This window comes from Sciurus vulgaris (genome assembly GCF_902686455.1).
Source record: "Sciurus vulgaris genome assembly, chromosome: 2".
NCBI classification, from domain to species: domain Eukaryota; kingdom Metazoa; phylum Chordata; class Mammalia; order Rodentia; family Sciuridae; genus Sciurus; species Sciurus vulgaris.
In genome coordinates, this window is record NC_136462.1 from 174741789 (window position 1) to 174755676 (window position 13888).

The 13888-nt window shown below is 52.5% G+C and overlaps 1 protein-coding gene across 3 annotated transcripts; it reads left to right on the forward strand.

Annotated features, from left to right (window-relative positions):
- The first annotated feature begins 1618 nt into the window (after positions 1-1618).
- Positions 1619-13813, forward strand: ADISSP (adipose secreted signaling protein). Of its 3 annotated transcripts, XM_079127850.1 has the most exons (6): positions 1619-2275; positions 8048-8164; positions 9483-9625; positions 11766-11904; positions 12830-12952; positions 13149-13813. In XM_079127850.1, exons 2-6 carry the CDS (start codon positions 8146-8148, stop codon positions 13247-13249), a joined length of 525 nt encoding a protein of 174 aa, XP_078983976.1. In that variant the 5' UTR covers positions 1619-2275; positions 8048-8145; the 3' UTR covers positions 13250-13813. The 3 variants fall into 3 exon arrangements, with proteins under 3 accessions (XP_078983976.1, XP_078983975.1, XP_078983977.1); XM_079127849.1 differs by lacking the exons at positions 1619-2275; positions 8048-8164 and adding an exon at positions 8192-8445 and having other exon boundaries at positions 11828-11904; XM_079127851.1 differs by lacking the exons at positions 1619-2275; positions 8048-8164 and adding an exon at positions 8310-8445.
- Positions 13814-13888: the final 75 nt, after the last annotated feature.

The window sequence follows — 13888 nt, forward strand, 5'->3', positions numbered from 1 at the left end:
CTTGGTACACAGGCCCATTGGGTGGAGATGGTGCAGCCATGTAACTTCTACCCTGACTTCCTTCTGGCACCGAGTTTTGTTTTCTTCTGATGACTTTCTGGAACTGTGTGGCCTTCCCCAGGAGCATGTAGTATCTCCCAGTATGGGTAGGTCTGTTTTGTAGGTCTTCCCAGTTACCCAGACAGTCCAGGGTCTGGAGGTGTGAGGAGTGTTTGGCAGGAACAGGAAACCACAGTTCTTTTTATGTGGTGTCCCTCCCACACTAAGCTGGGGGTGCCTTCCACTCCACAGTAACTTGCTCATCATACATTCAGTAAATATTTGTTGAAAGGAGTTGACAATGAGGAAATGGCCCCTGGCAGTAGACAGCAGCTAGTCTGTTTTTGGGAGAGTCCACACCAGAGATGGCTTTCCAGGTGGGAGAGTACCATAGGAGGGGAAATGATTCATGAAACCAAATGTCTACACAGACTCAGGAGTTAAAATAAACAAGGGAAATAGGAATTGGTAGGGGTTACGGTGGTAAACTGATGTACTCCTAAAGAGGTAGCTACCACTCAGCATCAGAATTTGGTGCCAGCTGAAATAACTCCATGTTGTTAGATTTTCTGATTTTTCAAGAGCCTGAAAATCAGATTCCTTTGTCAAGAAAGGGAAGGAGTAAGGGGGAGGGGAGGAAGAATTATTTTTAAAATCTCATGTAGGTTAAACAAAATACATCTGCAGACTACTCTGGGCCCACTGTCTGACGAGTTAGAGAAAAGAAAGATATAGGAATACATTGCAGGGAGGTGGGGTGGAGACAGATATTGGGGCCCATGGAAGGGTGGGAGTGGGTAGCGAGTGGGAAGGTATGGATGGGCTGAGATCAGAATGTGGAAAACTCCCAGACTCTGCTCTGGAAGACAGTGTTCTCAAACGCCAGAGAGCGCACGCACGAATCACCCAAAATGCTAAAGTTTGTGAAGCTCAGCTGGAGACAGTCCCGGAGCACAGAGCGTCTTAGAAGAATGGAAGATCCGATGGAAACAATAGCTCAAAAAGATTATTTTTCAAAAGTGTGCAGACCAGAGACCAGGAAAGTTAGGGGCCTCAGGGATCCAGCGGGGAGTGGGCTTCTTGAGGATTCTTCAAAGGCAACGACCCCAGCCCTTCGGAAAGGAAACTGGCCCTCAGTTGTTAAAGCCCTTTCCCCTACTTATGTTGGAAGGAGAAAGCTGCGTGCTCTAGACGGTTCCCTCGCTGGCACTTTAGGGAACGTATCCCCGTCAACGAAGATGGGAATAGGGTGTTCAGCGACTGGCGGGTAGAGATGCGGCAAGAACCTCTGAGGACCCGGGGACCACGCCTCTGGTTCCCCAGCTCTGTGGAGGCGCCCACATCCTACCCCGCCGGGCTAAGCGAGGCGCATCTCGCTGCCATGGCGACCGCTTCCATGGAGACTGGGAGCAGGGGCTGCGGTCCCCGGGGGCGCCTGAAAAGTCTCTCCCAACCCCCCACGCTGCGTGCCTTTGTTCTGAAGCTTATCTGGGCTGGGCCGGGCTCTCGGGACGCGTCTCCGGTCCGCGCGGGCGCGCTTCCTCCGACGTAGGGGAAGGGGTAGAAAGGGAAAAAGCAGAAGCCCGAGGGTCGCAGAGCCGGACGGATGGCTGCTTAACTACTAAACAGGACTAGCGTGGTTCGTAAGACTGATGGTGCGGACGTGGAAACTTGGAGCGAGAAAGGCCACCTTTGGGCGCTCCACCTAGCCAGCAATCCCGCCTCACGGTCGCCCGAGGGGGCAAAGCCCAGGGGAAGCCCCGCCCAAGTGGAGGCCAAAGTGGGAGGTACAAACCCTCAGGCTGGGACCGGGACGGAGGCGGAGACTCCGAGGCGCTCCTCCTACCCTCTCTCCCTTGGGTCGGGTTCTAGACCCTGCCCTGCGGGGCAGCCTGGCAGCCTTCATCGCGAGAACTCGCCGGGTCCTGGGGGATCACAGGGCGCAGACGCAGCGCCCCCTGTACATGACGCAGGTAGCTAATCGCTCGTTGGCGGTTCTCTGAAGCTAGTTCATTGGTGTGAAGCGCCTTTCGCCCCACCCCCCGGCCAACCAATGGGCAGAGGCGGGGGCGTGCCGTGAGGCGGGCAGCCGGGCGCGGGGCTCTCTTCCTCGTGCTCAGCGTTGAGCCCCGGCTGCAGCCGCCGCCTGCTGCCGCCGCCACCGCAGCCACCGCAGCCACCGCAGCCACCACCGCGGTCGTCCCTGCCCGGCCCATCCCAGAGGTGCGCCTGCAAGGTGAGATTGTCCCTCCTCTCACAGCCTCCGGGGTCTGCCCATCTCACCGAGATTCCACTCCCGGCGGGGTCCCTGTCCTAGACAGTCGGTTCCTGAACCCCGCCCTCGATATTAGGAGGGGTGGAGCAGGGGACTCCGCTGTCGGGACCGGGCCTGAGGGACTTCCCGACTTCTGAGTGTGGAGATGTTAGGTCTTGGAGACGCGGGTGACCGTTAGCTGGTGGAGCAGGAATGTTTTCCGCGGGGCGCTGTCGCGGGGCAAGAGTGACACAGCGAGGGCGGGGGCGTAAGGCGGGGTGGGGGTTAGCATCGCCTTCTGCCGCGTCCCCGCTGTTTCTGCCATTTCGCAGTTTGACCTTGGGCGGGTAGCCTCTCTGAACCACTGGTGCCCGGCACCCTCGGGGAGGAGGGCGGTAATGTCTAGGAGTGCGGGCTCCGGAGACTCCTGCGTCAGCCGAGGTGAGGGCGAGGAGCGAAGGCGATTATCTCCGACAGAGCCGCCGCCTTGATGCTCAGGAAGGGTAGGATGGGGTACATCGAGCAGCATTTGTTTCCCAAGATGAGAATGATGTGAGGATGAGGGTGCCACACCCACGGGGATGGCGATAAGAAAGGATACAGAGTCCCACATTCGGTCCCCTACCACCTCTGGAGACTTGCTTTGGCCTCCCTGATGTCATGTAGCTGAAGTGATTTGATTTAGATTCTGGACCAGTGTTCCCAAGACCCTGTCAGACTGAAAAGGGCTTCTCAGCTTGCCTTTCCTGTTGAATCTTAGCATTGGGAAGTGGGGATAGGACATTGTTCTACTCCAGAGAGCTGGAAAAGGTCAGGAGTATCTGTCGCCCCCTGAATGCAGACTGGCCTCTGCTTCTTGGGTGCTTCAGGTCTCCAGGGCCAAGTCAGGGTGGGTCAGGTGGTCTGTAGGCTAGGGGGGTCTCAGTACCCTCTAGCTGAGGGCAGGGTTACTGAGGGGAGGAGAATATTTGTCTAGGGGACAGGAAGGAGGGTGGGAGTCCCTTTCCAAATTCAACCCTTGCTCCACTGTTTGTGAGAGGAAAAATAAAAACAAAAACCATACTTAACCTTCACATCTTTGGCCTGCTGGAGGGAGGAGGAAATGAAGTTAGGTCAAGGCTGAGTTGATGGGAGGCTGCTTCCTCACCTGACCTCCAGCCTTGCCTTGCTGTAAGTATATGATCCTGCTATGTGTCAGGTTTTAGGAAGTAGGCATTCATTGTTGCCCAATCTCAAGATCTTATTGGGTATTTATTTTACAGGCTTGAGCTTCACTGGGAGGCTGAAGCACTAAGTGCTTCAACTAGTACTGAACCCCAGGATGTAGGGGAGGAAGTGGTAGGAAGAAAGAAAGGTTGTCTGGCCTGGCACAGAGAAAGACCTTGGGCCAGGTTGAGGTTAGGGGTTAAAGAGTTATTGAGAAACGAGGTCCTGAGAGATCAGGGACATACCCCCAGCCACACAGCAAAGGTCAAGTTGGAGCTGGCTGTGTGACACCTGCGAGTTTGGGGACTCCCTCTGGGGCAGAGAGTTTGCATGGATTGGGGACAAGAGGATAGTAGGTTCAGGAGCCCTGCTTTGCCATGGATAGACTTGTCTTTGACCTTTTTGACAGTTTGAAGCTTGGGCCATAGCATGGGGCAACCTGGAGCAGCAACCAGCACTCTGTGGGGCAGGACTGGGTTCCTGAGTAGCTGTCCGGCTGTCTGCCTGCTTGCTAGTCCCTGGTAGCCTCAAAAAAGCCTTTCTTTCCAAAGCCAAGAGGGATCTGGGATGGCATGTCTCTGTCCCCCAGATGGAAAGTTCTCCTGTTTCCCTGAGAACAACTGAAAGCCAAAGAAGTCCCAAAGGCCCTTGTCCCAACTTTCCAACCTTTCCTATCCTGTGACTGTCCAGAGTCTCACCCCTGACCTGCTGACAGCCACCCAAAGTGGAGGAGGGGTCATTTGTTTTGCCATGGAAGGAGAGCTAACATATACATTGTCCACATCTTTCTGAGCTCCTGTGGGGAGGGGCAGATAGGGGGCTATCAGCTACTTTCTTTCTGGCCCTCCCTGGGGGCCTGGCTACCCTGGGAATGGAAGAAGGGAGGGAGGAGGTCTTCTTAACCCTTGAGCTGTTTTCCAAGAAGCGGAAGTCCCTGGGGTCCACTCAGAGGGTCACTCCTGGCTCCTCCAGGATTGACCTGAAGTGCCTCTCCTCCAGTGCTTCTTTTCCAGTGAATTGCTGTTGCTTTAGAAACCAGGCCTTTGGGGTTCACTTTTACAGAGGTCTAGCGTGTGTGCATTTTCACAGATCTTAGGCACAGCTGCACCATACCCTGGGAGGAAAAGGCCACTGCTTATTCCTGCATATCAGAGAAGTGAAAGGAATATCCCATGCAGCCAGCAAGGGCAGAACCTGAATTTAAACCTGGACTGCTGCCTCTCGGAGACTGTGTGTCTTAGGCCACAGTGAGGAATTGGCACAGGAGGAGATTGGAGGCAGGGCTACCCTAGGAGTTGCAAGGTGGCCTAGCAGTTCTCTGTGGACGTGGCTGCAGCAGGGGAGGTCTGTTGCCCTCATTCCTGCTTCTAATGAGGAAATGGTGTGGATGAGAGTCTAGCTCCCAAAGGACAGCTGCTGGCAGGTTCTCTATTGTGAAAAGTGGTTTGGCTTTTCCAACCTTCTTTGGGCCCCTGAAGTCACTTGCCTTCCTGTTTTGTATTCTCATGGAGGGTTACAGGCAGTTGCTCAGGGACTGTCACGAGTTCTGACACTGAAGATGTGGGTTCTGCCTTGAGCAGTCTTTCCATCTCAAGGTAGGCCTGGGCAGATAACTGGCTTACTGTAGCAAGGCCAAGGAAGTCCTGGGGGAAGCCACATTGTGCAGGAAAGGGTGCCCTCAGGGCAGAGGTTTGCTCTGAGAGTTGCTGTCCCTGACCACACCATGTCTGCCTGGAGGGTCTGGCCAAGGCCCATACTTGGGCTCCCCTCAGGGTGGTCATTCATTCATTCAACAGATATGAACTGAAGGCAGCAGCTCCCTGTCAGGTGCTGTGCTGTGCTCAGGACAAAACCACAGTTAGTGCCCTTTTAAGGTGGAGAAGATAGATAATAAGTGATCCCAGAAGTGAAAAGGGGGGCTGGGCAAAAGCAGGCAGGGACCAGGCAGTGGGGTGGGGGAAGACAGGGGTCCTGCACATACTAGGTCTGAGTGTTTAGTGAAGAGGGCCTTTAGGAGCTTTTGCTCATCATTCTTTGGTTAAGAGTTTTAGCAGGGAACTTCAGGGTACCAGGGTAGGGGAGGCTTGTGGACATTGGACTGTCACTCCTCCATGGCTATAGAAGCATGGTTGGAACAGCCTCTTTGAGGAAGGAAGGAAGCCTGGCATCCTTGCTTTTGGCTATTTGTCATATGTTCTGAGTTTCTAGCTTGGGGCGGGGACGCTGGAGTGGATGGGTTGGGACAGACTGCTTTCCAAGGCCAGGTTCCTTAGAGGAAAGCTGACCCCAGAGCAGTCCTGGCCACAGGTGAGTAGGCCTTGCAAGTTAGGCCTGGGAACTAGCCTCCAAGGGAGGGGCTATTGCTGCTCTAACCTACTTTGCTTTCCACAGGTCTGAACCTTGCCCTTCCCTGCATCTCTAGGCTTCCTACCAGGGGACTTCTGGGACCCAAACTGTGAATACACAGCTTGGACCTGGGTGGACTTGTCTGGCTCAGCCCCTGAGGGATCTCAAGTCATGCATTTAACAGGCCCAGCCCCTGACTATGAGGCCACCCCATGGTTTTTCTTCATTCCCTGGACTAGCCAAGGTCATTCATTGGTCACTCATCTCTAAGCACTTTAGAGTGTTTCTCTGAGAAAATAAAGATGTACTCCTTTATGTGCATCTACAAATTCTATAATCTCACCTAACAAAGTCAACTAATTTCTTAGTGTCATCTACTATCCTGTTCACTTACATTCCCTAATTAGCCCCCAAATGTCTTTTTATAGGGAGTTAGAAACCCCCTCCCCCATGTCCTTTTTGCAGCTGATTGAGTGAAAAAACCAGGTCAGTTGTCCTGTAGATTTTTCTGTCCCTTAAGTATGTGTTAATCTAGAACAGGGGTTGGCAAAACATTTCTGTAAAGGGCTAGATGGTGAATATTTTAGACTTTGCAGCCATATGGTCTCTGTCACAACTGCTCAGAGTAGTTTTGTTTTCGTGCAAAAGCTGCCGCAATTTGTAAATAAATGAGAACAGTTGTGTTCCAGTAAAACTTTATTTACAAAAGATAGGTGGTGGCCTAAGAGGCTATAATTTGCCAATACTAACTAGAACAATCTTTCTGTATCTTTTTTCTTGCACCTTCAAAACAAAACAGGTCACTCGTCCTGTGGAATATTTAGCCTTCTGGGTTTGTCTCATTGTCTGCTCATAGCATCATTTGATTTGTTCTGCTGTCCTCTGGTTTTCAGTAATTGAGGAGTTGGGGCTAGAGGCCCTGTCAGATCCAGGTGAAGCATCTTTGGCAAGGATCCCTTGTCAGTGGTGCTGTGACTTTCGCCTGCCTCACTTCAGGAGGCATCAGTGTGTCAGGTTGTCCTGTAGTTAGTGAGGGGGACAGACCCATGTGTGGCCTGTTGGTGTCACATCCCCTCATTGCAAACTCGTGTTATTCCCCATTAAGAACACCAGGTCATTCATCCGTGGAACTTGAGCATCTGTGTGTATCTGCTTTTATCCACTTTTCCTTCGTGGTTCAGCATCTTCTCACTGTTGTTGCCTCTGGCATTTGTTTCTTTAGGCACTGTAGAATTGCTTGACATTTGGTTGTTTGTTTGTTATTTATTAGTAAGAAATCTGCAGTGAAGAAGAGCTTTCTGTCAACCACCAGGGCTTGCAAGAAAGGCTGAGGGACAGGTGGTATTATTTCTCTTTAAGGGGCACTGCTGCCATCAGTGGTGACACATGAGGGTTTGTGTTTGTTTTACTTTCCTTGTTCTTCTTTTTTTGTAATCTCTGTGAATGCTCTGATTTTATGTATTCCATCTGTTTCCATCAGTTGTGCTTCTTATTCTTTTTGATGCTTATATGGGGCCAGCTCAGTCCATCAGAGGCATCCTTAGGACACCTCACACATGCCTCTGCACTTGAGGCAGCCCTTGGGAGCTGAGCCAGGACAGGGTCTGGATGGTGGGTTCCTGAGATTCAGGGTAGGGTCAGGATGGTGGGTTCAGATGGGTTAATATCTCTTCCATGGGCTGCTGTTCAGTATGTGGCTCTGACTGACCACCAGGAGGGAAAGCTCCAAGGATAGATGTATCTCATGTGATCCCCTATTCTTTCCCATCTCCAAGCATGCTGTTGACTGACCAGCACTTAGCTGCACTGGATATGTGACATGAATAATGTGACCCCTGGGCATACCCTTTAGGGTCAGCAATGCCAGAACTGGCCCCTAAAAATTACTAACAAAGTTCCCTTTCTTTCTAGGCTACCTTTCCGGCCAGCCTCAGGTGGACTGAGTGCTTATCCTATGCTGGCACTTTGGCAACCAGAAACTTAGCCTGTGCTGGCAGGGCCCTGGGTCAGAAGGGGTCAGGAAGGGGTGAGGGCACTTGGTATATGTCAGACAGACCCCTGTGCTAGGGGATGCAGGCCCCACTTGGGCTGCTAAGAGTAGCAGCAGTTTGAGTCCTTCCTAAAGGAAAGTCCTCTGCTCTCCCCCAACCATGGGCTTATGGGTGGTCCTGACTGCTGCCCTCTCCATCCCCCATCCTTCAGGCTCCTGCTTGTGTCTCTGGAGCATGGGAGGCTGCTGAGCTTGAGCGGAGGTGTACAGCAGGAGCTGTGTGTTTCACCTGGTGGCAGGGAGGGCGTCCATGGCTGCGGCCAACAAGGGTGAGTGTCTTCCTGGCCTGTGGGTATGCATGAGATCTTAGGGGGCATTTTTGCTTGGGGGGCCTGCTTCAGCTCTTTGTGTGTGTGTGTTTGTATGCACATGTGTATGAATGTCATTCAGAATATGTCAGTGTGTGTGCCAGGTCCTGGAGATCACCCAAGCCCTAGCAGGGGCCCCTACTGGTTCCTTGGTTTGCTGTTTTCTGGAGGTGTGTGCTCCTGTGTCTCGTGTGAGCCCCTCTATTGTACTGCTAGTGGTCCGGAGACATGAGGGGCTTGTGGTAAGTACTGAAGGTGGGAGAGGAGAGGGGCAGGGTCACAGCAGGCTATAAAAGGGAATCTGGATTTCATTGAATCCAGAGGGCTGCTGGAGAGTTTTAGGCAAGGGTAAAATCTTATGGTCAGGTTAATGGAGTACAACAGGAACTGTGGATGTGCCAGGCTAGCCCCCAGGGCTTTTGCTGAGTGTCTAAGAACCCAGGCCAAGGCTGACCCAGGCCTTCCCACCAAAGGACTCTAGACAGGGCTGTTAGGAGGTCTAGGGCTGGAGTGTCAGAGAGGACTGGATTCATGCCCTTGGCCTCCCCCAGCCTGAGTGACCATTCAGACCAGGCACTTGGCCTGACTCCCCACCACTCTTCCCCTCTCAACCCCCTGATCTTTTAGGCCTCGGAGAACCAGACCCAGCTTGGGGACAGCCAAGGGCCTTGACAAGGGCTAAGCAGAGAAGGAAAGGGCATGGGGAGGGTGAGGAGGGTCCCCAGCTTCTTTCTTCTTGAACCTGCCAGTTATCAGTGAGCACTAATGGTAGTTGCAGCCTCTCCTAGGTGGATAGAGTGTGGTTTTTAACCCTCATCATTTCTGTTATCTCCAAGTAGAGCACCTAGAACCCGCTTCTGTCTCTGGCCCCCAGGTTGCTCGAGGTCATCAGGGGGAGTAGACTGGAGTCTCATGCACTGACAGACCTGGGAGAGAAGCTTCTAGGGTTGGGGAGCGTGGCACTGTGAAGGAGTGCTGAGGCCTGGGCTACATTGCTGAGCACCTGGGGAGAATCTGTGTCTTCCTGTCTCTGGTGACAGCCTCTCCCCTCCAAATAAGGGACCCACAACCATGCTGTTAGAGGACGGGCAGGTAGAAATGAAGTAGGGGATCTCAAGCTTCATGACTTCTAGTGAACTTAGTCCTGAAATTGGCCTGACCAAGTGGGTGCTGGGTGATATCAAGGAAAGTTTGTGGATGGCAAGTGAATAAGGGGGACACAGTTTTCTGGGGGTAGGAGAAGCTAGCCACCCTTGGATTCTTCTCCCACTCTTCTTAGGCAATAAGCCCAGAGTCCGGAGTATCCGCTTTGCAGCAGGCCATGATGCTGAAGGGTCCCAGAGCCACGTTCACTTTGATGAGAAGCTACATGATTCAGTGGTCATGGTCACCCAGGAGGGTGACAGCAGTTTTCTGGTCAAGGTATGTTCACATTTCCCCCAGAATCCACTTCACTCTACTTCCTCTCTGACTCTGCTCAGCTTCCTGGGACTATCTGCCCCCTTTCCTCAGTGGCATTCACAGGCATGCCGTTGTCCCTCCCTGAGCCTTGGTTTCCCCATCTGTAAAATGGTGGTGGTGGCGGCAGGTCAGTGAGAGGAATGCATCACCAGGTGACTGGAGCTGTTGCCATTGGCCTCGCCCAGACAGTAGGGATGGAAGGCTAGTGTTGAGGCTGTCATGCCACAGCCTGGATTCAGGTCTAGACCTGCCATTCTAGCTTTGTGACCTTAGGCAGGTCATCTCCATTTATTTTCCTTCCAGTGGAGACAGTTCACACCCCATATTGTTGGTATGAAAATTGAAGAATATAAGTATATGATGGAGATGTTTGATGACAACAAAGTGTGACCTTTTACTGTTTGCCAAACCTCTGACTGATTTGGGCTCTTTGTAATGATATTTATTACCCCATGTTTTCTTTTTTTGGTCCTGGGCATGGATCCCAGTGCCTTGTGCATGCTAAGCATATACTCTATCACTGAACCATATCCTGCTTCACCCCACATTTTCTACTTGGTGGAGCACTCCCTTCTCATGGCCATGTCTCACACATGCACCAGCATGGCTCCTTCAACTGCTAAGAGACTCTTAGGTCCCCTATTCACTTGGAAAGGGCAAGAGGGAATCTTTGGAGGGGCCAGATTGAGATCTTCAGGTTGGTCAATAAACTCAGGATCCAGAGTTGAGCAGAAATGCCCTGTGGTGGGGTGCAGAGGTTTGGTCCTTGAGAAAGGGGCCCAAGTTTGTATGTGTCTAACCCTAACATCTTCATTCTTTCTCCTACAGCTGACCTTTTTTCCCCAGGGAAAAATATGGAATGAACCAAAGCTTAAAAAACAAAAGTAAAACAACAACAAAAACCAAAAACAATTCCCTGCTTTCATTGCAAAATCCATTCATATCTATGAGAGAAAAATATAAGGAGCTGGGGATGTAGCTCAGCAGAAGAGTGCCTGTCTAGCATACATGAGACACTGGGTTCACTCCCCAGCACTTCACACCACTGAGTTTCTAAGGATAGCATCTGTCCCAGAAGGACAATGTTGGTTGCCAAACACTGTATATAAACAACAAATATGCAAGCAGGCATGATGACCCATATCTGACATTCCAGCTACTTAGGAGGCTGAGGCAGGAGCAAGTTGGAAGCCAGCCTCAGCACCTTATCAAGGCCTTAAGCAACTTGGTGAGACTTTGTCTCAAAATAAAAAATAAAAAGTGCTGAGAATGTATTTCAGTGGTAGAGCACCCCTGGGTTTAATTCCTGGGTTGGTACTAAACAACAACAAATTCCATGGGCCATGGACAGGGGCCTCTGAGTGAGCAGGTGGGTGTACCTGATGCCAGCAAGGCAGGCAGAAGCCAGGTCTGTGGGCCATCTGTGGAGTGACATAGCTGGTCTGGAGTTCGTTTTGGGTTTTAATTGGTGCTCAGGATCAAACCCAAGGCCTCACACATGCTAAGTGTGAACTAGCACTGAACTGTACCCCTACTCCCTGGTGTCCACTTATCTAATTCCATCCTATCCCTCATCCCATGATGTTTTTTGTTGCTTGGTGTTTCCAAATTAGGGACTGGAGGACCAGCATCCCTGACCCTGGGCTACTGGTTCTGAACAGGTGCTGGTAGTAGTGGGGCCTGGTAGATGGTCTGAGTTATAGAACTTTGAACCTCCCTTTGTGGAGAGGGCAGTGGCTAGTGTCTTCTGTGCTACACATGGCAAGAGTGGCTGAGAAGTCTAGGAAGGACTTTTCCCTGGTCACATAATGTGATCTCCAGCCAACCATTTTCTGACTTCCATCTTTATAAAATAGGCCACTGAGGAATGTGGGGTCCTTGACAGATGATGAGGATTGTGCTGGCCTTCAGGGGAATTGATTCTGCCAAAGGGCCTGGAGCCATCAGGCTTGGGGTAGAGACCAGCTAGAGTGATGGAAAGAGTCAGGCTTCCAGAGAAACAAGTGTTGGTGTCCACAAGGATCATAGGCAGCATGGCCTGGGTGGGCGCCAGGAGAAGCAGTAACTGGAGGTACCTGTCCTCTCATCCCTTCTACTACAGGTTGGCTTCCTGAAGATCCTGCACAGGTATGAGATTACCTTCACTCTGCCCCCTGTGCGCAGGCTGAGCAAGGACATCCGTGAGGCACCTGTTCCCAGCCTTCACCTCAAGCTCCTCAGCGTCATGCCCATCCCTGAAGGTGTGTCCCTTCCTGGGGTTCTGGAGGCTTGTCCTCCTCTAGCAGGTCCCAGATGTGAGTGGGATTGAGAATATGGGGTACTTCAAGTCAGGGACATGGTACCTCTTATGAGCTTGCAGTGATAACCTAGTAGTTCCCATGCCCCAGGCCTCCCTTCTTAGACAGAAGCTGTTGAACTCACCCTGCAGGCCTGCATCAGCCCATTGCCTGATGGTTTCCTTAGTGGGGAAGACACCAAGATGGGAGCCACTGACTTTGGGCCTCCAACCCTCCCTCCTGCCTGCCCTTAAGAATAACCTGCTGGAGCTGCAGGAACTTTGTGTGGCTAACTTCTAGCACCCACCAGTCCCAGGTTTTAGGTTTCACACTGCTTCTCCCAACCCTGCTGGCCTCAGGCCCTACTCTATCCCCTACCCTCAGCTTGGTAGAGGCTAGGGTGTCAGTTTCTTGTGCTGCCCACAAACCCCAGCTTCAGTCTCATATCCCCCTTTCCCTACCTCTTCATGACCTTGCCCTTCAGTTGACTTCAAGCAATGTGCCTCAGGCATTTGCCTTGCTCTTGCCACCAATCTGCTCAGTCTGCCTCCCTGCCTCCTTTGTTCTCCAACACCCCCCTCACTGCCTGCCTTTGTGTGAAATACACTGTTCTTTCTTTTGGAAGCCTGAGTTTGAGTCTGCCTTATCCTGGGAGCCATGCTGGGTGTGGCTGCAGGCCAGAGACATATCAATCTCAAGGGATGATTCCTAGGCCTGTAGGCCCATCTTAGCAGTGAGACTTAAGTCTCTGGGCTCTGGAGCGCCATCCTTGCCCCATTCTCCAGGAGGCTTAGCATGTCTTGTGATGGGTGATGACTATGCGTGTTGGGGACAGGATTGTGAAGCTGTGGGAAGTGCTAATGGCCCACCTGTCCCTGTCTTTGGGCAGGTTACAGCATCAAGTGCGAGTACTCAGCACACAAGGAGGGCGTCCTCAAAGAGGAGATGCTACTAGCCTGCGAGGGTGGCACAGGCGCCTGTGTACGCGTGATGGTACAGGCACGTGTCATGGGTGAGTGTTAAGGCATAAATCTGGCTGGAAGGGAGCAGATGCAAGATTAGCCTTGGAGATCCTTGTCCAGCCTGGGGTCCCAACCTCTTGGCTCAGGTCCTCCCAGTCCCCTCTCCCTGATCCCTAGGGGACAGGAGATCTTTAGGGGTGGGACCAGGGCACAAGGGACACACCAACCTGCATGCCTGCTTTGCAGACCGGCACCATGGCACGCCCATGCTCCTGGATGGTGTCAAGTGCGTGGGTGCAGAGCTGGAGTATGACTCTGAGCACAGCGACTGGCACGGCTTTGATTGAGCCCCGCACCTGGCCAAGCTGCCTTGGGGCCCCTCAGCCTTAAACCCCACCTGCGTGATGATGTGGCTTCCTCGCCCTTCCCCCAGGGTGGGTGAAGGGATGGTGTTGGGGCCTCACCCACACCTCTCACCTCTGCCTTCATTCTGCCACCACCCCACCTCTCCTGTGTTCTCCTCTCCCACTTCCTCCTCTTCGTGTGCCTCAGTCTCCTGCCAGAAGAAGTGGGTTGAGCCCCCAAGGAGGCTATCCAAGGAGGGGAAGGGGAGAGCCTGGGGTGGGTTGTATCCACTCTCCATCCCAAGCCATGTGGGCTCCAGTCAGGGTCTGGGAGAGGACTGAGTGGCTCTGTGACGCCAATGCCCCATTACTACTGCTGCTGCTGCTGCTGTTGCCTCTCTGCCTCAGCCACCTCTCCCGCCCCTCCCTCTTCCCCACTGCTACCCTTGTGAGTAGGAGGGAGGTGCAGTTCCCAGCCCCTGCCCCTCAGGTCTGTGTTACTTGGTTTTTAAATGACTGGTTGGGATAGAACCCATAAGAAATAAAAATTTCAGTGGATACCAGAGACCAATGCTTTTTTTGTTCTCTGGGGTCTCAAGATTGTCCAGTGCCTCACAGATGGGCCAGGGAATGACTTGGGTA